The 23,715-nt window shown below is 38.7% G+C and overlaps 1 protein-coding gene across 2 annotated transcripts in view; it reads right to left on the bottom strand.

Annotated features, from left to right (window-relative positions):
- Positions 1-4,358: 4,358 nt before the first annotated feature.
- COL21A1 (collagen type XXI alpha 1 chain) overlaps positions 4,359-23,715 on the bottom strand; it is an 87,968-nt gene continuing 68,611 nt past the window's right edge. For both annotated transcript variants that reach the window (XM_086461514.1, XM_086461515.1), the window contains 11 exons: positions 22,046-22,099; positions 20,665-20,718; positions 20,072-20,143; positions 13,874-13,909; positions 13,134-13,178; positions 11,037-11,069; positions 7,071-7,217; positions 6,919-6,973; positions 6,424-6,624; positions 5,261-5,338; positions 4,359-4,546 (listed from right to left, as the gene is read on the bottom strand). In XM_086461514.1, the coding sequence (XP_086317640.1) occupies positions 4,359-4,546; positions 5,261-5,338; positions 6,424-6,624; positions 6,919-6,973; positions 7,071-7,217; positions 11,037-11,069; positions 13,134-13,178; positions 13,874-13,909; positions 20,072-20,143; positions 20,665-20,718; positions 22,046-22,099 (963 nt within the window). The remainder of the gene's footprint in view (positions 4,547-5,260; positions 5,339-6,423; positions 6,625-6,918; positions 6,974-7,070; positions 7,218-11,036; positions 11,070-13,133; positions 13,179-13,873; positions 13,910-20,071; positions 20,144-20,664; positions 20,719-22,045; positions 22,100-23,715) is intronic.

Below are 23,715 nucleotides of genomic sequence, written 5' to 3'. Positions count from 1 at the left end.
GATACCAAAGTGAATGGAGAAGTGGACACTTCAGAAGGTAGAGCTACCCTGCACAAGACCTGGATGGGCTGGAAGAGTGTGGGCTAACAAGAACCTTACGAAGTTCAACAAGGATGAGTGTAAGGTCTTGCATGTGGGAAAACAATCCAGGAGTGCAGCAGGCTGGGATTTACCCAGCTGGGGAGCAGCTCTGTGGAAAGGGACCTGAAAGTCTTGATGGACAACAAGCTCAATATGAGTGAGCACTGCTGCTGCAGCAAAGAAAGCCAACAGGATGCTGGGTTACACCAACAAGGGCATCACCAATAAAGACAGAGAAGTCATTACCCTACTCTACTCAGCGCTTGTCAGGCCACACCTGGAATACCGTGTTCAGTTTTGTTCCCCGCTGTACAAAAAAGCTGTGGACAGGCTGGAGAGGATCCAGAAGAGGGCCACAAAGATGATCAAAGGCCTGGGAAGCCTGCCGTATGAGGAAAGGCTGAGACAACTGGGTTTGTTCAGCCTTGAAAAGAGAAGGTTTAAGGGAAACCTTATCACCATGTTCCAGTATTTAAAGGGCGGCTGCAAAGATAATGGAGACTCCCTTCTTAAAAAGTCACATAAAGATGATGAGGAGTAATAGGCACAACTTACTCCTGGAGAGATTCTCATTGGACACAAGAGGAAAATTTTTCACAAGGACAAAAAACAGCCATTGGAATAATCTCCCCAGAGAGTGGTGGATTCCCTAGCATTGTACACTTCTAAGATTCAGCCGGACAGGGTACTGGGCCACCTTGTCTAGATCGTGCTTTTGCCAAGAAAGGTTAGACCAGATCACCCTTGAGGTCTCTTCCAATGCAGTATACTATGATTCTATGAAGACAGAGGTTTCCAGTTAAGAGAACAATAAAATATGTAAGAAAACAAGGTAGATGAGAGGTATTCAAAGGGAAATATTGATATAGGTAAAAAATTGATTGCTTTAAGAAGTGGTTTTTGGATCAACAATACTGGTTTCTGTATTGACCTTGACACAAGAAGTAGGAGCATGCTAATGAAGACTAGATCAAAAGAAAGCAGGATCAGAACACAAGAAGTTTATTTTGGAATTAGAACAGTGAAAGCTCCGAAATGCAGTGCTATGAACTGCAAGCTCACAAACTTAAGAGCTAACAAGCATAGCTATTTCAAATTGAGCTCCCCTCCAACCTGAATTTCCCTATCCTATAGGAGCTCATCAGCTACAAAAAATAGAAGTAACAGATCTGGGTAATACTAGTTCATCAGAGAAGACCTAGATGACTCTTATATAACTTAACCAAGTGTCTACATTTCACCTGTACGAGGGACTAAACTGTAGCAGTTATTCTATCACTCGATGGCCCCTCCCCAGTTGAGAAGGGGAATTGGGAAAAGGAGATCTGAAGGTTGAAGCAAGCACGGATTTAACGAAACAACAGAACAAATAAAGCATACACAGTTATACTCAGCCTAGAATATCTGGCCCTCACTGTCCTTATGAGTAGGAGAAGGAAGAGAAGGAGCAGAAGAAACCTCAGCAAGAACCCCACAGGAACTCCCCTTCCTCAGCAAACCTTCCCCCTTTATAATGAGCATGACGCATACAGCATGGGCTACACCTGTAGCTCACGCAGGTCAGCTGCCCTGGCTGACTTTTGAAACTGCTCACTGTGATTCTGTCCCAGCCAAACCAGAACACCAAGAATTACAAAAATGAGAAGCTGAACAGAGCTACATGCTTTGAGTAAGTACCAATATCACTGAGGCACCTTACCTAGAATTATGGACATACTTCTAGAATGACTCATTCCCTCTCAAAAAAGTGAAGCAGAGAACTACAAGGATGAACAGGGAGTGGAGAGCCTTTCAAACAGGTGGAAAATAAAAGGTTTGTTTGCCTAACCTAGCAGATGACAGGCTGTCAGGGAACACTGGTTTTCTAAAAGATGCCAAAAGAAAAGGAGTAACTCAAGCCAAAGACAACATTACCATAAAAATGATGGTATATAAAATGGTCATTAATAGATGCAGACTGCAAATTACATATAGAGCCTCAGTCAGAGTCATTCAGAAACAACCCTCCAATAGGACTAATGGGGTGACTAAACAACCACTACTTTTAAAATTGAAGCTTGGTATATGTGTGAATTCAATCAAATGAAACCATAACCTAAGCTACCAATCAGACTGGATGATAAATCAAGATTTTTTTCCTGTCAAATGTACTACGCTAAAATTTTTCTTCCTCTTGATGAAACTGAAATGTTCAGATACAGGAGGAAATATTTTGCCTAAAGGAATGCAAAACCACCACGAAATATTAAAATTATCCAACCTTTCCACCACGTTTCTGACGTGGAAGAACTACATGTGTTATTTTAAATTATAATGAAAACAAATACTGTGATTCTCTACAAGTAAGGAATTCTGGTTTTCTGTTTGTGTTTGATGCAGAGGTCCTTCTGACTTGCTCTTTTTCTGTTGTTCTTGATTCGTCCCAGGTTCACCAGCCACACCACCATACATCTTATGGCAAAAGGTGTCTTAAACATGGATTTAAATTAGCATGCATCGTGGACAGCTTGGAAAGGTTCTACAAACACACTGGGATCCTGATGCCTCCCTGACCTAGCAACATGTTTCACTTCCAGCTCTCAAAAAATAAACAGGGTGAGATTGAACACAAGAAAATAAAAGGTTTCTAGATTCTTTCTTCTACAAATTCATCAATGCTTGTTCACATGTGCAAAGTCAGTCCTACAGTGTGAACCAAGAAATACTTGTCTGGGGAGAAAAATTCATGCACAGCTTCATTTCTCAGGTCCATGACTAGAATCATCTTGGAGGTTTTTAGACTAGGTTTTATGAGATGGTAATGATCGCACTCTGCTATAACCATGGCTGTGGTTTGGCTAAGCTACTCACTGCAAGCACCCTTCTGTGGGCCGCAGCTCTGGGTGCTGCTCTCACGGACGGTGCTTTATCTAGAGGAAATGGAAGGATGCTGAGGGGAAAAAAAAGCACAGCTGCAAGGTGGAACCATCCCTCCATGTATTACAGGCATCACTCTCTTCTGTGACATAGGCAAATCTTGCAATCGCTCATCAAACTACCACCAGTTCTTTAAAAAATTTTATTTTACCTTGAATGTCAAGCATTTACCAATCTCTGATAGTCGGACAACAGAAAAACAACACATTAGAAAAAGCCACTTATAAAGCGTCGGTTAAGTTCAATACAAGACTCTGCCTTAATTTAAGAAATGGATTTTAAATTCTCATGGGAACTGTGCCTTTGATTTTTATGTAAAAGCAAGCAATACACCTCATTAGCAAAGCATACAATGAAAATTACACATAGCTTGCTTAAAATGAAAAAGGAAACAGCGTAACAAACATCGCGGCTAGTCAGCCAGCAGTTAGACCTTTCTCCTTGTAAATCTGCTTCTTCAATTTGGCAACTGTGGTCCTTGGGGAGAAACAGGAAAGGGTCTATAACTTAATTATGCAGAACTGTTACATTGGGGTTGTGCAAACATTTTTTAACTTTTATTTTTGTCAAATCATAGCTACAAGCCACCTATACCACTTTTTTGTTCTTATTTTTTAATGCTATTTTCATATAAGTTGAATCACCCACAAGGAACCTTTTGACCATTTGTAACTGACAGTACCATCTTCGACAAAACCTTGGTCCTCCTTGAAGCAGTAGTTCTACCCCTGCATTTCACCTCAGTTTTAAGCAAAGAGTTGCATGGCAAAATAAGTGATATTACTTCCATAAGTCCAAATATTTATTTTAATTTATAAAAATCTGATATATACTTCCACCCACAGAACACTTGGAGCTATGACATATGAAATGTGCACAAGCCAATGAGATTCACACACATATGAAGTCAAAGTCAGCCACATTCTTTCAAAATCAGATACTGTCTATGTTGGCTGCATGTGAAAAATTTCACAGTAATTTATACCTGACCAATACCATTTAAGGCCTAATCTTCCTCCCAGTGGCATCGCCAGCAATTTTGCAAAGGACTTCAGTGGTAACAGGAGTATGACAGGGCACTTAAATACTAAATATCAAATATTATAGTTAATTTTATTCCTATTAAAACTGATGATCTCTTTAAAAACACTTGAGATTCAACTGATGTAAGTTATGAAAACAATATTGGAGTTTCTTTTCTAAAGGAACATATAACCTTTGGGATAATTATTTATAATGTTTATAATGACAGAGGTACTTTTGTTCCTGCTTATGGGATTATTGCTGGTCACCTTCCTGAGACTTGAAAGACCATAAAAGACAAGCACCATACCTGTTCCTCTAAATTATTGTATCACAAATCAATAATTTGGTCCTTTTCTAAATGGATCTCTCCCCACAACTACACTAAAACATAGTGATGGGTCACAAATTCCAGGAGGTCCAACTGGTCCTGGCATTCCCGGACTGCCACGATCTCCATCTTTACCAGGCTGCCCACGCTCTCCAGGACGTCCTTCTGAACTCATACCTGGTGGACCTTCAGGACCTTAATGACACACATGCAATAAAAAATACATTACAGAGTATTTTTATTAAAATCAAAACAAGAGCAAGTAGGGACCCACAAATCCCCTGCTCTTTTGTCAAATAGGCAGATAAAGAAAACTTCATTTTCTGAAAAAGACACTTCTTGTCACAAACTGCTTAAATGTTTATATAAACAACATGATACCTTATTAAGATTTTTTTTGTAAGCATGTGGAAAATATTTTAAATAAAAATAGCTTTTAAAAGGAAATATAAATCCTACTTTAGTACACTGTTATACTTTACCATATAATCGGGAACCACCATGGCATGAGTCAGAGTCCTATATCTATTTGTCTCTCTGGCTTTGGATCAGCCCCTAATATCTCTTCCAAACACTCAACTTTGCATTTTGCATGAATGTACTGCCGTTAGGAATAAGGTTTTCCTTCAGTAAGTGATGCTTGCTCAGTTTTCAGGTAATGGCTGACTTCAAGATCCATCTATCAAGAAACACAGCCTAGGTACCAATCTCTACAAGACCTGTCTTGTATTAAATAATGTATTCTACAACAATTTAAAAGGCATGCAAGAGACAGGCATTAGTCATAAAACATACATGGTAATTAAGATGTATAAAAACTATTTAAGTATTTCAAATCATATGAACATTTTTTCTAAGCAGTTAAATTGTTAGCATGCACTGAATCTGCCCAGATGAACCATCCCTCACCTGGAGGTCCTGGGGGGCCTTGGATCCCAGGAACCCCAATTCCTTGATTCCCTTTTGCGCCATTTTTCCCTGGCAGTCCTGTGAATTAGCAAACACATGTACATCTTTGCACACTAAGAATATTTTCATCCAATGATTCAGGAAGTCAGTAATTGACAATACTTATTGAATACAAAATGTAATAGTTCAAAAGGAAATAATGGGATGTAGAATAAGCATTTCCTTGTAATTTGCACAGTGTAACTGGGTTCTAAATTACCCTCATTTCTACTGAATTAAGAGCTGAGGTAGCACCTGTTTAGCAGACAGACAGCCACTATGAGTTGAGGGAGCAGATGATGGGCAATTAAGACATTTGCTGTCATTGCCTTTCCATTGGCAAAGTTTTTAAGAAGTTGTATGAAGGAAGTGTAAGATATTCACCGTAGTCCCTGTGGAACACAGAATAGATAGATAATCTTCTACAACATATGGCAGAATGAAATCTCCACCAAAGAAACACTGAGGGGGACAAAATATGTGCGCTTTCACACTAGTACAACCAAATAAATTCAGTTTCTTCATAGAAATGGAGATACCTTTTTTTCCAACTCTTACAGAATAGCTGGAACTGTCAGTGTCAGATCCAGAGGAAAACTGCACATGCTTCTATTGGAGGTGAAATTATAAAAGGACTACAGACAAATCATTATATCCAAAATCAATTTGATGTGCTAGGTCACAGTTAATAAGTCACAAAGAAAGGAAATGATTACAAACCATTTGCCTGCCTACCCTTGGCACATGACCAGTTAGCTGCATTTCATATAGCATTATTATTTTGATGCCATGGGAAACAAAGGCGTTGCTGGGACCAGTTACCAAATTACAGACTTCTCCCAGTCTCTTAGTCTAGTTCTGGACTATATATGCATACTTAAAGTCTGCAAATATATCACAGAAATCAGTTGGAATACTTGGACAGATGAGTTACCTGAAAGCATAAACCTTAGACTATAAAGAAACCAGAATGTTTAAGAAAAGCATAAAGGAAGGAGTAAAAATCATTATGAGATAAAAAAAAGAACAAAAGGAGAAAACCCCAGGAAATCAGAGGGACTATAAAGGTTGTCACATGCCAAGAATCAGCCTACGGGGTAGCAGACAGTAAATGCATGCAGTACCTCTTGTCCCACGAGCCCCAGGACGACCGGGGATGCCTGTCAGCCCTGGAATGCCATCATTTCCTGGTAAACCAGGAAACCCTCTTGGGCCTTCAGGGCCTCTTGGACCTGGTGGTCCTGGAAGTCCCGGGGAAGCACTTTGGGATTGACAGTGGTTACAGTTTTGTAGCCTTCCACTCTGGAGGATGGCAGGCAACTGGGCTGGAAGAATTCAATTAAAAAAATGCTCTAGAGGGTTGTCACAACAAAATATGAAGATATTGCCCCATAGCCACTAATACAAAACCAGTTTCCTCTCTTTAGAACATATGATGATGCCTTTAGGTAACAAGATGGTAAAGCATGGAACCTGTGGTGTGGAAATATCACTGTAGGAAAAGAAGTGATAAATCAGAAATATTGATCTTGCTTTCAAGAAAGCATCTTTATAATAATCAGGAAACTTCTTTAGCATTTTAAACAAGGAAAGAACAGTAAAGAGGCTTTCAAACTTACTTCTCAGGACATCTGAACACACCTGTCGAATAAATTCTTCTGTATATTCTCGTGCCTGAATTGAACAGAGAACAGTTGAAAAACCAGAAAGCATGCATTTTTGGGGGGGTTTTAAGGAACTCAAAATGACAAGTTTGAAGCCCTATACATACTGGTTTTCCATCTGATCCAGGTGGTCCGGGGGGTCCTCTGTCTCCTGGCTGACCTCTGAGACCAGGAGGTCCAACCAAACCCTGAATACCAGATTCTCCTTTTTGCCCATTGATGCCTCGAATGCCTGGATCTCCTTTCTCACCTTTCTGGAATGAAAACCGACAAAAAGCTAATCATATTTTCACAGACCCTTTGGAAACTACGTAGCACCAAGCAAACATATTGTGAGAAAATTTTCATTACTTATCTTCATAAAGTGAATACAGGTTGGCACTGAAAATTAACTGGATACTGATGAGATCTATTTTACTAAAATGTACTGAAGTTTTCAGACTCTAGTAACTGTTTCAGATACAATTATTTACCAAATATAGCTAGAAATAAATTACCATTTTTTTTTTCTTAACTTTAAGGTCCCTTTTTACTTACTAATTAATATAAACCAAAATAGTTTTCCTTAGTAACATATGGAAGGAAAGGCTCTATTCACTTTTTCATGACAATCAGATAATTTGTTACAGTACACTAAAATCCTTACAGGGCTGGAAAAATTACAGGTGAAATTCTGGCATCACTGAAGTTCTTGGCAAACTTACTATAATAATGAAGATTTTTACCCTATGTCTGTAGTGTACAAGACAAAGGAAAAAAATTGTTTGATTTCAGTTAGGGGGTTTTCGTTGGTTTTTTCTGACTTCATGTATTCTCCATACGATTGATAACAACTGTAGTCCATTTGCTTCACTGGAAAAGGTTAAAATAATATTGAAAAATATTTTGATATATCCTCATCAAAACAACGGTTCTTCTATGTACGGTATTACCTACTGCAATAGTTCATGTCTTTCCCTATGCAGAAGCCAACAAAACATCAGTACAATGTAATTTGGCACGTGCCCAAGATTAAAGTTAGTATACTATGCTTGCTCCCTGATGGGTTTTTTCCTTCCATTTTGCACAGCTTCTGCATAATGTTATCCGTTGCTTCAAAATTTTCTTTCACCCTTTCCAACTATTTTAGATGGAATTATGGAAACAAGGCAGCAGGATTACTATATATGACAAAACTTATTGGACCAAATAATGAAGTTAAGCACTCAGGCATACAGTCTTCATAGACTTACACTGGATTTTAAATTATGGTATTTATATGACTTTGTATCATTCTACACGGTACTTATCAAAATTCTTCACATGAGAAAAATTCAAAACTTTCTGGCTTGGTTTGAATTAGTAACAATTCCCAGAGATCTCCACATGAATTATTACAGGGTAGCAAGCTTCAAATTCAGTTACCAGATTACTCAGTTTTATGCAGAGAGCTAGCCACTAAAATAAGGCAGGTAGTTTTTCCTCTTTAAAAAAAACAGAGAAATGAGACAAAATGTGACAGGTGTCAGTCAAGTGCCTAAGAGTACTGTTGGAAAGACGGCCCACCAGTAAGATGCCATGCATGAACCGAACAGCAGTCCATACCCTGTTCCCACCATAAAAGTTATACAATAATTCAAAAGTTACTTTTTCCAAGGTTGTAATTATATTTTATTCTCTTGATACTGTCAGCCTGAATGTTGTAGTCATAGTGAACTGATACTCTTAGTTACATCATGTAGATTTGGACTTGTTCATTTCTGTTACATAATTGCAATTTTTTTTTCAGAGATAAACACAAGGAGGATACGTAGCTGCCTGTGTCTACACTAGAAGCTCTATGTGCTGGGATCTGAAAACCATGCTGTTCTTGTAGCTAGAAGTTATTTGTTTAAGTTTTAATTACTTTTACAGCTATGGACTATGTTTACATAAAAGATATCTGACTTACAAGTTGATTTATTTGGACTAAATGTTAAAGGTGCTAGAAAGCATGAAGAACCAGTGAAATATTGGGAAAATGGCATTTATTGTAGAAAAACATTACAGGCAAGAAGCCAGCATAAAAACACCAGGACAAAACGTTGGAAGCACAACTGCCTGCAGAACTTGCCAAAAAAGCAAATGAAACTGCTGAGGGAACATTTTCTGCAGTATATCTTGGTGTTGTAATGCTCAGCCACATCCCATGTGTGGCCTTGTTTGTTGACCCTTGTTATTGGCAAAGAACATTTTTTAAAAAAAAAAAAAAAAAAAAAAAAGAAAAGAGCTCAATGAGTGCTGAGAATTATGAACTGAAGAAACTTTTTATTGAGGAGTCACAGTCTAACAAAATCACAGAATCATAGAATCACAGAATGGTTTGGGTTAGAAGGGACCTTAAAGATCACCCATTTCCAACCCCCCTGCCATGGGCAGGGACACCTTCCACCAAACCAGGTCGCTCAAAGCCCCAACCAGCCTGGCCTTGATCACTGCCAGGGAGGGGGCAGCCACAGCTTCTCTGGGCAGCCTGTGCCAGTGTCTCACCAGCCTCACAGTAAAGAACAATACAAAATAGAAAATAAATTAATTTTACGGGTCTGACAAGTAAACACAATGACATCATTATATCTTAGTGTATGGTAAGAATATTATTAAAAGGATTTTTCAGAAGAAATATATTATTACCATTATTACCAATATAACATTACCAAAACAGTATTTAACGAGGTTAGTTCAATAGTGCACAAGGAATCTTTTACCAATTTTGGCAATGATTTAGCACAACACCTATAAGCTAAACTGTGATTTTAAGCATTTCATAGAACCACAGCAGCATATAAGGCAATTTATATGTTTAAATGCATAAAATAATTTACTTATCAGAATTGAGCTTCCAATGAATATGTTCAGTTATTGATATGCAACACTGCTTTAAAGAAAAAGCGTTGAACAAAGAAATCTCTAAATAAAGTTGAGGGAGAATTATATTAATGGGACAGTGTATACCCTGATTTCAGTAAATATTGAAATAAATAAAAAATAACTAACGAAGTTATTTTAATCTTTAAATACTAATTTTTAAGCAACATGCAACAAAAAGAATAAAAGGTCTGGCCATAAATATATCTCCACTACCCAAACACAAGGGAAAAAAAAAAGGGACTTCCAAAAATATCCTGGAAACAACAAATGCAGTTTCTGACAGACCAAGAGCAGTCCAAGCAAGCTTTCCCTTATGCCCCTCAAGTTTCAGGCTGAGCTGAATTATTCCTTTATAACCTTAGTAGTAGAGAGCATTTTCTGAGTCAGTCTCAAAGACAGAATCCTCAAAAAAAAACCCACAACAACTCTTTGTAAAGGCTTCGCTATAGTCCTCTTCTGTAGTTTTGAAATAAAGGCACACACAGAAATCTCACTGGTGAAGGTTAAAAAACACAAGACAAATAGTTCAGCTGTGTAAGTCCTTACCACAGACTTTTATGGAAACTGAAAGTACAGTGTATCAGCACAGTTCAAAAGGAATTAGGCAAATTCAAGACTGACATTAACTGCAATGGTCTTGATCTCAAGCTTAAATGCCTCTAATTTGTTGAACAGCCAAAAAGAATGGAGGTATACAAGAAGGATCTTCTTGAATGGAGGTATACAAGAAGGATCTTCTTTGTGTATCCTGTTCTTTATTTTTGTATCCTGCTATTGTTGTCTGCTGCTGAACAATATGGAACATTTTAATCAAGTATTCTATGTTCTTTCATGAATATATTTTTATTTTTCAATTAACCTAGAATCTCTATTTTTTTCTTTAATTATTTGCTTTCTTCAACCAGCTCCTCCTCATTTTTTTTTGTTTGTTTAATTCTGTTGAAGTATATACTTGGCTTTAATTTTTTTTTAATCTTTCACTTCATGAAATACATATTTCACTATGTCTCTTTTCAACTAATAACTCTTTTTCTTCTCTGATATTTCTCAATTAATTTCTTTTCTGTTGCTTATAGTGACTTGAGTATGGAAGTAAGACTGTAAACACACATTTTACAGATCACATAGCCTGCAGAAACAAATGGAATAATTTTGTAATACTGTCTTTGTCATTGCAAAATACTTACCTCTCCTTGTTCTCCACTCAATCCTTCTACTCCCTTTAGGAATCAACATGGAAAAAAATATTAAAAAAGCAAATTGAGTCAGATTACTTGGAATCAAAAAATAGTGGTTTTGTCCTTTGTTTTCAACAATTAATCATAAATGTCACGTTTTTTAAATATTCTGTGATCGCTATCTGTAAAAAAAAAACAAACTGCATATAAGGACGAAAAATGGATATCACAGCGAATTAGCACTTTAGTAATACCTTTAATATCATACACCAAAGGGTAAGTTTGGAATATATCATACATATTAGAAACAAATAGACATAATATAGACATATAAAGAAAACCTTATTCACTCTACAAAAGAAACAAATTTTTGTGTTCTAGCAAAAGGAAACTCCTGATTCTATCTGTTTAGTATTCTCTTACTAGACAGAAATCAAGTTCAGAGCTTTTGAAATACAAACTGAGTTTGTAAGCTAGATTTTGCCTGTTGGCAAATGGTTGTGGTGTCATTTCTGCCAAACAGTTCAATGGTGTTATTGATTATTAAATTCCATGGCAAGACGGCAGTTCAGTGCAGGCTTTTTCACTTTTCTGATGTACTCTTATGGACAAGGGAATCTGTATTGTCTTTGAGAAGTCCTGTAGGCTCAAGAAGCCTTGGAAGGACCTAGTGCTGTCTACCAGAAGTATTTGAATGACTGATCTTTTGGGTGCTGCCCAAACTAGATAAGCATGGGAAACAATTTTAGACCAAGCCCGTATTTTTTCAGCTTTCTCCCCCCCAAAAAGCAAGCAACAGCAATTCAGTTGCATCGTTCTATCTGAAAAAGAATTGTTTTCTTGCACTATCACTTGTTTTACTCTATGATTAAAATAATAAATATATTAAAAATTTGTCCTTTAGTTGCAAAAGGAAAAAATAGAAAGTTTAATTTGTAAAACGTTAGAGTAGGACATTACATTTGGTTAAAACCAATGGTCAGCCTTTTAGTTTAAACTATTTCTTTTCAAAACTATCTGCTCAGCTTTACTACCGGACTCCTGTCCACCTACACACCCCTGAGAGTGATAAAACTAGGCTAACATACAATCTAGATCTCCTGCGCATGGTCCACTGGAATCAGCTCCTTCTGGCTAGACAGGCAGCTGTATCAATGTCGTAATTCTGAAAAAAGCAACTGTGACTTCCTTCCAAGTTTAGTTTTAGATATGTACCTCTAACAAATACTTCTCTGTTTAGACACGAAAGAGATTATGTAGTTAACAAGTATTTATAAATACTAACAGTTATTTTCTGTGCTATAACAAGATAGCCAACTATGACACAATTCAGCATACATTGGCCCAGAGTTAAAGAGAAACAACTGGATCTCACTGATTTGCAGCTGAAACAGGAAACATCTGTAATTTATGAGCACAGAAGGTGTCAATAATGACTCCCAGTATTGTCTAGGAGTTAATGAACTACATGAAAGTATGGCATGGTACATGCCAAATCTTAATATCTCAAGCATCACTCTTACAACTTTTACACAAAAGCCACTTTGTGCTGTTATCGGCATTTCATATTATTTATGTTTCATGAAAATTTTCCATAATTAAGGATTTAATAAAATAATCCAGAAAAATTTATTTCTCATCTGTTTCTCAAGATATAATATCCCAGAACCACAGAAACATGTAGGTTGGAAGGGATCTCAATGGGTTCAACTTCCTTTTCAGAACAGATCCAGCTAGAGCAGGCTGCTCAATGCCCTGTCCAGACAGGGTTTGCCACAACCTCTGTGGGCAGCATTCTCCAGTGTTTGACCACCCTCAAAGTATACCGAGTTGGGATTTCCTGTGTTCCATTTCATGTCCATTCCCTCTCACCCTTCTCCTGTGCACATCCAAGAAAAGTGTGCCTCCATCTTCTCTATATGTGTTAGATTTGTTATTTTAAAAATTCTAAGGTTATTTAAGAGGTATTTTATATAACTATGTAATCATGTTATAAATAAATATATTTCATCTGATCCAAAAAACTATCCATGTTGATGGAAATAATCTTATGAAACAAATATGAATCATGGCTCTCTTGAACTGGGATCACTATTTTAACAGTACCTGTAAGCCCGGGTTTCCTTGTCTTCCTTTTTCTCCTTTCAGTCCCTTCAGAAAAGAAGCATATTTTCTTAAAATATACATTTATTTGGGAGATGTAATAAGTTTAATTAACTATAAAAAATAACACAAAGATGTAAACCCTAAAATCTCAACCAGGCCAAATCAATCTGAAAAGTCATTCTTCAAGAGTTCAGAACAGCAACTGTGCAGAAGGACATAATCTCTGCTCTGAACACAGAGGAGTCAAGTTAGGATCTCAGTAGTGACATGACACTCTTCTTTCTCTTGTAGGTATTTCCATGACTTTTAGATAATAAGGAAGAAAAACCCACTTGTTATAATACAGTAGGTAGGCAGAGGCCAGGTGGTGTTACTTCGACTACAAGCCCTTATGTGATCCCACAGTGCCTGGGGCAGGCAGGGACAGAACTCATCCCAGGACAGTGCTAGGTCATGTCCCAGCACCCTGGGGCAGCAGCACAACCCACACCTCCGAGCCTGTACCATGGTTAGGACCGCACAGCTCTGCACCAAATGTCAATAGCCTGCTCAGCCCCACAATCACAGCTGGAAATTCATACTGGGCAGTTTTCCTTGAAGAATAGTTAGAGCCCACTGCTGCTATTCTTCAAGCAAACCTCTGTGGAGGTTAATCTTAAAAAAAAAGCTCCTGAATTAACACCTAAGACTTGTACTAATAGTGTTGCCAGACAATTTCATTAGAAACAAAGTTGATATACCTGAATACCACTTTCACCTTGGTTTCCTTTGTCCCCCTGTAAAATATTAGAAGAGATGTCTCCATTGGAACACGATTCATCCCAAAGACCCGTAGTCTGTGTTTTAATTTAGCACAGTAAATACAAGAGACGCATCTAATAGCTTTTACTGATACTGAATGAAAACAAATCACTTTATCCCCATGTACACAAGCACTGAGAAAAGTACAGTTATATTAAGAAGGGAATCTGTCATAGAAAGAACAATCAAAAAGAAAAGTGTATACTCATATATCAAGTTAAAATTAAAAAGTAAAACATAATGAGGTGGCAAAACCAGTGGGATTTCATCCACTCAGTGTATGGGAGTGGAGTGGATGTAGGCAGGGAGTGTGACAGTATTTCTAATGGGTTAAATTTCATCTGAATGCTAACTGTTAAGTATGCTTGCCTTCAGCCACAGAGAATAAAGTATAAATAATTTCTGTAACACTTATTATAAACCTATTGAATGCAGAAGTTATACAACACACACACAAAAGTATTTTTTCAATCAGAAAAAAAAAAATTAAATTTAATCAAAACTGTGTAATGACTAAATTCCACTTCCACCCACTCCTTTTGACTTATAGTAAATAAACATTAGTAGAGTGATTGGTAATCAGATAGATCAAATGGTACTTAAAAGGCAGGTATCTAGGTTTATCAAGTTGTCTGAACACCTCTAGTTGACACCACAGAGAAACAAGCAGCTCTTGAAAACCATTCAAGCCAACTAACAGAGATATAAAACACATATTCTCAGAACATGTCTATCGCTCTTCATTGCCTGAAAAGGAAACTTATAGGAGATGGCTCCTGCCCTAACTCTACCTCTGAAACCAGTGTGACACTGTTTAAATAGACCTGAATCAAAATGTTGGGCCAAGAACACAGCAACTCATGAAACAAAAGACAGATCTGTGTCTGCATTTAATAAAGAAAAGAATTAGGATGAAGTTTTTTGAATGAGTTTTGCCAGTTTTCTTGTAAGAGCCAAATGTGTGTGTTTGGTTGTTTTTTGAAAAAGAGAATGGTAGTTAAATGCTAAACAGTAGTAAAGAGGAGATTTTGGCCATGGCAAATATTTTCCTGATTGAAAATCACAGAACGTAAGATGGTATTTATGCCAGCTGTATTTGATTGTATTGTACTCGAATGTAAAAGACTTGGTTTGGTTTCAAGTTTTAAAATAAGCTATAGCTGAAAGGCTTCACTTTTGCTGTCAGATGCTCAAACTGCACATTTTTCCTGAATAATTCAAGAGTTTGTCAAACTTATGACCTGTAACCCCAGTTAACCAGCAACATATATTCTGACTTGTATCTTCATATAAAATTAATATTTTGCAAAAGCTTCTTCAGCTTAAAATTTAGAGAGGTTCTATAAATTTTAACAAAATTACCCTTCTTAAAACCAGTATTACTGTCTTGGTACATGTACCTTACATGACCCTTAGATATTGAAACTGACTATATGGTGCTAATAAAACTAATTAAACTATTATTATGACACTCACTCATCTCAAGTCACTCTCCCATTGGCCTGCAGGACATTCTGAAAGACTTAAGCCAAGAAATCTTTGTCCTTACGTGCTCTGGAAATCACTGTTTTGAAACTGGTCAGAAGACTAATTTTTCTACGTCTTGTCTTGGAAAACAGAACTCAGGTTTCATTATCTCATTTAGCTGAGATAACCTCATCTAAATTTGGATCACTCTCTACCCTCCATTGACCAGAGACTTGCTTCAGTTGTCTAAACACAGGCATTTAAGATGCTCTAGGTAACCCAAGGCATCCCCATGTGTGTCCACTGACATATGAAATACTCTAGCATACCTAAGACATCCATATATGGCTGGTATATATGACACTGGACATACAGGAAACCTGTGCCCTTCTGGAGCAGAAGTTGAAGTCTAACAGAATACCTCTGCATGGGATTTTCATAAAACTGTAAATATAACACCACCCTTCTAAGTTATTTCTTCTTTATCCTTCAAACTTTCTTTCCATGGTGAAGCACCTGATTCAACTCTGTTTCTGTAATGCCTTTTTATGAAGGTCTTCATCCTTCAAAAGGTGGTTCTCTACATTGCTGGTAATACTACACAGATGCATTACCATTTTTTTTACTAACTGCATATTTCTGTCTGACACCTTACCTGAGCTTCCTTTGCTTTTACAGGATTTCCTGTTTATTCTGAAATCTGTAATTTAAATATGTAATGGAGGAAATTTTGCCCTAGTTGAGACCCCAGTATTTCCCAGGAAACATTTCTAGATTTCCAACACAAGTTATCAGATACATTACCTAAACACATTTGATTTATTTTATATAATTTTTTCTATATATTCAAATTTGAAGTTATAGCAAGATAAAAATAAGTCAGTATTTTAAAACAAGAAATATTCTAGGGGCTTTCCAGCTTCCAGTCAAATAAAAAGTTCTGCCTTATTGGCTGGGACAAAACTGACAGGTTTCAAGCATACAAAAGATTTTTAGTAGAATGTTGTCATCTTACAGAAGAAAATCTCTAGGAATGCATTTAATATCATGTTAATTACAGCTTTAAGTTATGCAAAAAGCTGTCTGCTTGAATTTCAAAACATATATATATGCCTATAATCTTTTCAACCTGAGACTCTTTGAAGACATGTGACTCAGAAAATCCTACATATCTACATTTTAAAAATAAGGATGACTACCCAGGTTAAGTCAAATATCAATACAAAATTTTACAATGTGTTCACAAAACAGTTCTTCAGCAAAAAAGAAGTTCAGCCCAAGCATGTCTATAGCAGTGTTTGATAGATGTAAGGCTGCACCAAGCAATGGTGAGATCCTTGAAGGCATAATCTTTATGAGAACTCAATTTGCAAGAGGAATAAACATAGGTTTGTCTGAAAAGAAAAAATAATTTTCAACCTGTACAGTAGAAGTAGGATTCATCTAACCTAACTTTTGCCACCTAAAATTTCAACATTTAATTTAGCTAACTCGCTAGGCTTCAGCTACAGTCAAAGAAAGGTGTAGAGATGTGAATTAATTACTCCCCAAGGAGCTCAGACTCTCCTGGCTAAATATGGAGAGAATCTGGACAGCTTGGTTAGATCAGATAACTTAATGGCTAAGGCTAACTGAGATGAATCTGTCCCAGCTGCCTAGGGTTCTTATGGGAGCTCCACAAAAGACTTCGTACAATACACTTTATAGATATCGCACTTGCTATAGATACAGAGGGTGTCACCCTCTGTGTCAGTGACCAGCTGGAGTGCATGGAGCACTGCCTGGGGATGGATGAGGAGCTGACTGAGAGGTTATGGGTCAGGATTAAAGGGAGGGCAGGGACAGGTGACATTATAGCGTGGGTCTGCTACAGGCCGTCTGACCAGGAAGACCAAGCGGATGAGGCCCTCTATAGACAGACAGGAGAAGCCTCACAATCACAAGCCCTGGTCCTCATGGGGGACTTCAATCACTCTGCTATCTGTTGGAGGGACAACACAGCAGGGCACAAGCAATCCAGGAGGTTCCTGGAATGCATTGATGACAATTTCCTTCTCTAAGTGACAGGGGAGCCAACGAGGCAAGGAGCTATGCTGGACCTTGTTCTCACCAACAAGGAGGGGGCTGGTGGAGAATGCGATGCTAAAGGGCAGCCTTGGACACAGTGACCATGAAATGGTAGAGTTCAAGATCCTTAGGGCAGCAAGGACAGCGCACAGCAAGCTCACTAGCCTGGACTTCAAAAGAGCTGACTTTGGCCTCTTCAGGGACCTTCTTGGTAGAGTACAATGGGATACAGCCCTGAAGGGAAGAGAGGCCCAAGATAGCTGGTTAATATTCAAGGATCACCTCCTCCAAGCTCAGGAACAATGTATCCCAATAAAGAGGAAGTCAGGCAAAAAAGCCAGGAGGTGCACGGATGAACAAGGAGCTCCAGAATAAAATCAAACAACAAAAAAAGGAAGTCTACAGAGGGTGGAAGCAAGGACAGGTAGCCTGGTAGAAATACAGAGAAAGTGCCCAGGTGGCCAGGGATCTAGTTAGGAAAGCCAGAGCCCTGATAGAGTTAAATCTGGCCAGGGACATCAAGGGAAACAAAAAAAAACCAAACTTCTATAGGTACGACAGCGATGAAAGGAAGACTGGGGGAAACATGGGCCCTCTCTGGAAGGGAATGGGAGATCTGATTACCCAGGATATGGAGAAGGCTGAGGTACTCAACCACATTTTTGCCTCAGTCTTCACCAGCAAGAGCTCCAGCCACACGGCTCAAGATGCAGAAGGCAAAGGCAGAAGCTGGCAGAATGAAAGACCACCCACTGTAGGACAGGATCAGGTTCAAGACCATCTAAGGAACTTGAAGGTGCACACATCCATGGGACCTCATGACATGCATACATGGGTCCTGAGGGAACTGGTGGATGAAGTTGCTAAGCCACTATCCATAATCTTCGAGAATTCATAGCATTCTAGTGAAGTTCCTGCTGACCAGAAAATGGGAAACATAACCTTCATTTTTAGAAAGGGAAAAAAGGAAGACCCAGGGAGTTACAGGTCAGTCAGTCTCACCTCTGTGACCAGCAAGCTCATGGAGCAGATCCTCCTGGAAGCTTTGCTAGGGCACATGGAAAATAAGGAGGTGATTGGTGACAGCCAGTGTGGCTTCAATAAGAGCAAATCGTGCCTGACAAATTTGGAGATCTTTTACAACAGGGTTGCAGCATTGGTGGATAAGGGAAGAGCAACTGACATCACCTACCTGGACTTGTGTAAAGCATTCAGTATTATCCTGCATGACATCCTTGTCTCTAAATTGGAGAGACACGGATTTGACAGGTGGACCACTTGGTAGATAAGGAATTGAGTGGATGGTCACACTCAAAGAGTTACAGTCAATTGCTCAATGTCTGAGTGGAGACCAGTGACTAGTGGCGTTCCTCAGGAGCTGATATTGGGACCGGTGCTATTTAACATCTTTGTCGGCAACATGGACAGTGCGATTGAGTGCACCCTCAGCAAGTTTGCCGATGACACCAAGCTGTGTGGTGCAGTCGACATGCTGGAGGGAAGGGATGCCATCCAGAGGACAATTGACAGGCTGGAGAGGTGGGCCTGTGCAAACTTCACGAAGTTCAACAAGGCCAAGCGCAAGGTCCTACATCTGGGTCAGGGCAGTCCCAAGCAGAAATACAGGCTGGGTGATGAGTGGATTGAGAGTAGGCCTGTGTAGAAGGACCTAGGTGTCTTAATGGATGCAAAAACTGGGTATGAGCCAGCAATGTGTGCTCGCAGCCCAGAAGGCCAACCGCATCCTGGGCTGAATCAAAAGTACGTTGAGGGGGGTGATTCTTCCCCTCTACTCTGCTCTCCTGAGACCTCACCTGCAGTGCTGTGTTCAGCTCTGAGGCCCCCAGCATAAGAAAGACAGGGACCTGCTTGAGAGGGTCCAGAGAAATGCCACAAAGATGATCAGGGGGCTGGTGCACCTCCCCTGTGAGGACGGGCTGAGAGAGTTGGGGTTGTTCAGGCTGGAGAAGAGAAGGCTCCAGGGAGACCTTATAGCAGCCTTCCAGTACTTAAAAGAGGCCTACAAGAAAGATGGGAAGGGACTCTTTATCAGGGAGTGTAGTGATAGGAGAAGGGGTAATGGCTTTAAACTGAAAGAGGATAGATTTAGGTTAGATATTGGGAAGAAGTTCTTTCCTGTGAGGGTGATGAGGCACTGGAACAGGATGCCCAGAGAAGCTGTGGCTGCCCCCTCCCTGGCAGTGTTCAAGGCCAGGCTGGATGGGGCTTTGAGCAACCTGGTCTAATGGGAGGTGTCCCTGCCCATGGCGGGGGAGTTGGAACTAGATGATTTTATGGTCCTTTCCAACCCAAACCATTCTATAATATGAGACTAAGTAAATACAGATTCATGGATCATAACATTATGTACCATAATTCATAATGGAAATTTCATTAATACGTATATCATAGCGTTTTACATATGTAAGTTTCTCCTGTTGTTATCAATTGGTTTTCTAAAGAATGGGCTTCCAAAATATACCAACTATTCTTTAATAATAATGATGTATTTAGAAAATGGAATTTCTTTAATAATGATCACTTATAGTAAAAGCACTTCCAGTAAAACATGCCATTAATGTAAAACTGGAAAAAGTACTTACCTTTATACCCTGGGTACCAGGAATGCCTGGGTAGCCTGGTTCACCTGGAGCACCTGGTACTCCTAGTTCTCCCTGAGTAATACAATAACTCTGCATCAGTCATGTGCTGTGTGTAAAAACACATATTGCATGTTTTCTCAAGGTCACACGATCTGCTTTGTCTATGGTATTTTGAAATTGTATCACTGAGGATAAATGAAATGTCTGGAGAATTTGTGAAGGGCTGTTGAATACAGAGAAGCCCCAAAAGGGACTTCTAATTCTAAACCTCAGTTTTTCACTATCTATCTTTTTTAATTGCCTTTTATCCATTTGATGTTGATTTTTCAAAATTACACAAATAAAACTACCTGAAGTAATGGCAATGTTTGCAAGTTTGAATTTCATGAACAGTTGACTTAAATTGCCTAAAATCTTGTAAAAAAAATTGTAAGAATAAGCCATCAAATGGATTCTGATGCAATTTTAACTACTGTTTTATTTTGAAACAAATTGCCTCATAACTAATAATGGAAAATCATGGAAAATCAGTAAATCATGGAAAAGTAAATCAATCCCTTCCTTAACTAGAAGACTTCCAGATCCATATTTACCTTGGCTCCTGATAGTCCTGGTTTCCCCTGTATTCCAGGTTCGCCTTTATCACCCTATATAACAATATAAGAGTGTGGCTGATATATCAGTGAGTTTTGTCAGATGTCATATAACTAGCAAACATAAACAGACACTGCTGTGAAATTGTCTCTTAAAAACAGGTACAGGTAGCTTTACTGAAAGGATAAAGTTCTGCTTCCTTACAGGAAACCTGAAGTTTCAACTTTCTCTCAGGAAAGATGAGATACTGATGACAAAATGTGGTCTGCCAGCTTCTGCTCATCTGTCCCTTCCCCACCTGCCTAATTTCCCTTGACCAGTTGTACCATGTTTGTGTGTACTGATTTCACATTTCCACGATGTTATTAATAAAACTATGAGAATCCTTGGACCTGTCTAAGCCAGAATATTTATTTATGTTTTGTTTTTAATATAGCTCATAGAATTACGGATATATTCACGCACGAAGATTTTCATTAAAATCGACAAATTATTGATTATTTCATGACGCATTTCTGTAAGAATGAGCTTATTAAGAATGATTCTGTAAGAATCAGCTTATATTCTGAATGAGAGATAAACGTAAAAAACAAAAGCCTTTTTCACAAATTAAAATAAAGCTATTTCAATTTTAGTCATTTCATAGGTATTCAATCTTCTTGAGCATAGTAAACACTGACCACTTTAAAAAAATGTTACCTTCAGTATACAATTTTAAATAAATACATATGTACTTTTGGATATAAAATAATGTATGGGTGGAAATGGAGCTAAATGTAAACAGAAAGTTCGGGAAATGGATTCTATATTTCTAAATATTCTCCAGGACATACAATTCAGTGCTCACTGGCCAAAACTCATCTTGGATTAAATTAAAAGGTTATACAAACAGATCTGGATTTATAGTATCTATTTTAGTTTCTGGGAGCATGGGTCAAATTAATTCTTGCTGTAGCTGCAGTGCAATCAATAAAGTCACATCTGAAATAAATTTGGCTCCTCGGGTGGAAAAAGCAGCACGTAACGTTATTTAACACAATTAAAACATAAATAAATGTAACATGGGCAGAAAGTTCTGATGTATACTGAGAATTATCTGGCTCCCAGCATTGCAGAATGTTTTCCAGGACTGCGAAGCTGAAACGAAGTCTCATGAGCATTTCTGCAATTGTTCCAAACCTCATGGGATGACAGGCACCATTTACTAAGCTATATTAAGCTCTCTTGAGACTGAACTATCATATAAGGTAATACAGAGAAAATCATACAGCTAATCACCAACATTCAATGTAACAAAAAATTAGCTGAAAATCCTGGCATTTTGTCATCTATAAAACAGTCATTTATCAAAGTCACAAGCAAGTTAATACAAACACTTACCTTAGGCCCAGGAGTTCCAGGCAGACCAAACGAGCCTTCTGGTCCCATCAAACCCTATTTATTTGTGAAAAAGGCAGAGGCATTTCTGTACTTAGTTAGAGGAATAATGGCTTGAGTATAGTGTATTAGTATTATTAGTATTATAAGTATTACCATTTTATTTCTATAGTGAAAGAAATAGGATAGGAAATACAATCATAGAATCATAGAATCATTTTGCTTGGAAAAGACCTTTATGATCATCAGGCCCAACCATTAACCTAACACTACCAAGCCCACCACTAAACCATGTCCCCAAGCACCACATCTATACGTGTTTTGAACACCTCCAGGGATGGTGACTCCACCATCTCCCTGGGCAGCCTGTTCCAATGCCTAACCACTCTTTTCAGTAAAGAAATTTTTCTGAATATCCAATCTAAATCTCCCCTGTCGCAACCTGAGGCCACTATCTCTTGTCCTGGCAGTAGTCACCTGGGAGAAGAGACCAACCCCGGCCTCACTACAACTTCCTTTTAGGTAGCTGTAGAGACCAATAAGGTCTCCTCTCAGCCTCCTCTTCACTAGGCTAAACAATCCCAGTTCCCTCAGCCGCTCCTTATAAGACCTGATTTCCAGACCCTTCAGTAGCTTTGTTGCCCTTCTCTGGACACACTCCAGGACCTCAATGTTTTTCCTATACTGTGGCACCCAAAACTGGGCACAGTACTCAAGGTGTGATCTCACCAGTGCCGAGTACGGGGGCACGATCACCTCCCTACTCCTGCTGGCCACACTATTTCTGATACAGCCCAGGATGCTGTTGGCCTTCTTGGCCACCTGGGCACACTGCTGGGTCATATTCACCTGACTGTTTACCAACACCCCCAGGTCTTTTCCCACCAGGCAGTGTTCCAGCCACTCATCCCCAAGCCTGTAGCGCTGCATGGGGTTGTTGTGACCAAAGTGCAGTTCCCAGCACTTGAACTTGTTAAACTTCATACAATTGACCTCAGCTCATTGATCCAGCCTGTCCAGATCCCTCTGCATAATGTCTTTCATCAGGCTGTAGCTCTGATACAGCACAGTGGATTATTTAGACCTTCTATGGTCTAAGGAAGAGCTACTGTGCAATGGAAAAAAACATGCAGGAAAACAGCACAGCACTGTCATGAAATATTCCTGAGAGAAAAAATTCTGCAACTCAAAACCCCATCTGTGTGATCTAATCTTTAACATATCTTTAATATGTCCTTAGATATATTTGAAAGTGACACAAGAGTTTCTTAGTTTCCATTTAGGGTTCCCAAAACCAGCAAAAGTATACATCACATTTCATAAGTCTCTTCCTTCTTTCTGACTGTGTGTCTCTCAAAGGTTGCCATGCTTTGACTCCTTTGGGGAGATTTATCAGGAGCAGTTAAATTTGGGGCCAGATATTTGCAGCTTCTGCAGAATCTTCAGGACTGAACTATTTATTCAAGAATCCAGTAGTTTTCCGCCATTTCAGATCATGACCCTTCAGCGCAGGTACAAAGCCAGGGCATTGCCAAAACAGTCCCTTGGACTCCTCTCATGGAAATGTGTTGGTAAAGGCATGTTTAGTTGTCTTTTTGTTCCATACATAAAATAAGAGCTAAGGGGTGTTAAATCATCAAATAGATGGCTTTCTTAATTTCTGTTTAAAGCTA

Source organism: Leptosomus discolor, chromosome 2, assembly GCF_034619465.1.
Source record: "Leptosomus discolor isolate bLepDis1 chromosome 2, bLepDis1.hap2, whole genome shotgun sequence".
In the NCBI taxonomy this organism is placed as follows: Eukaryota; Metazoa; Chordata; class Aves; order Leptosomiformes; family Leptosomidae; genus Leptosomus; species Leptosomus discolor.
Note: the sequence above shows the minus strand (reverse complement) of the source record. Positions and strands in the feature narration are given on the sequence as shown.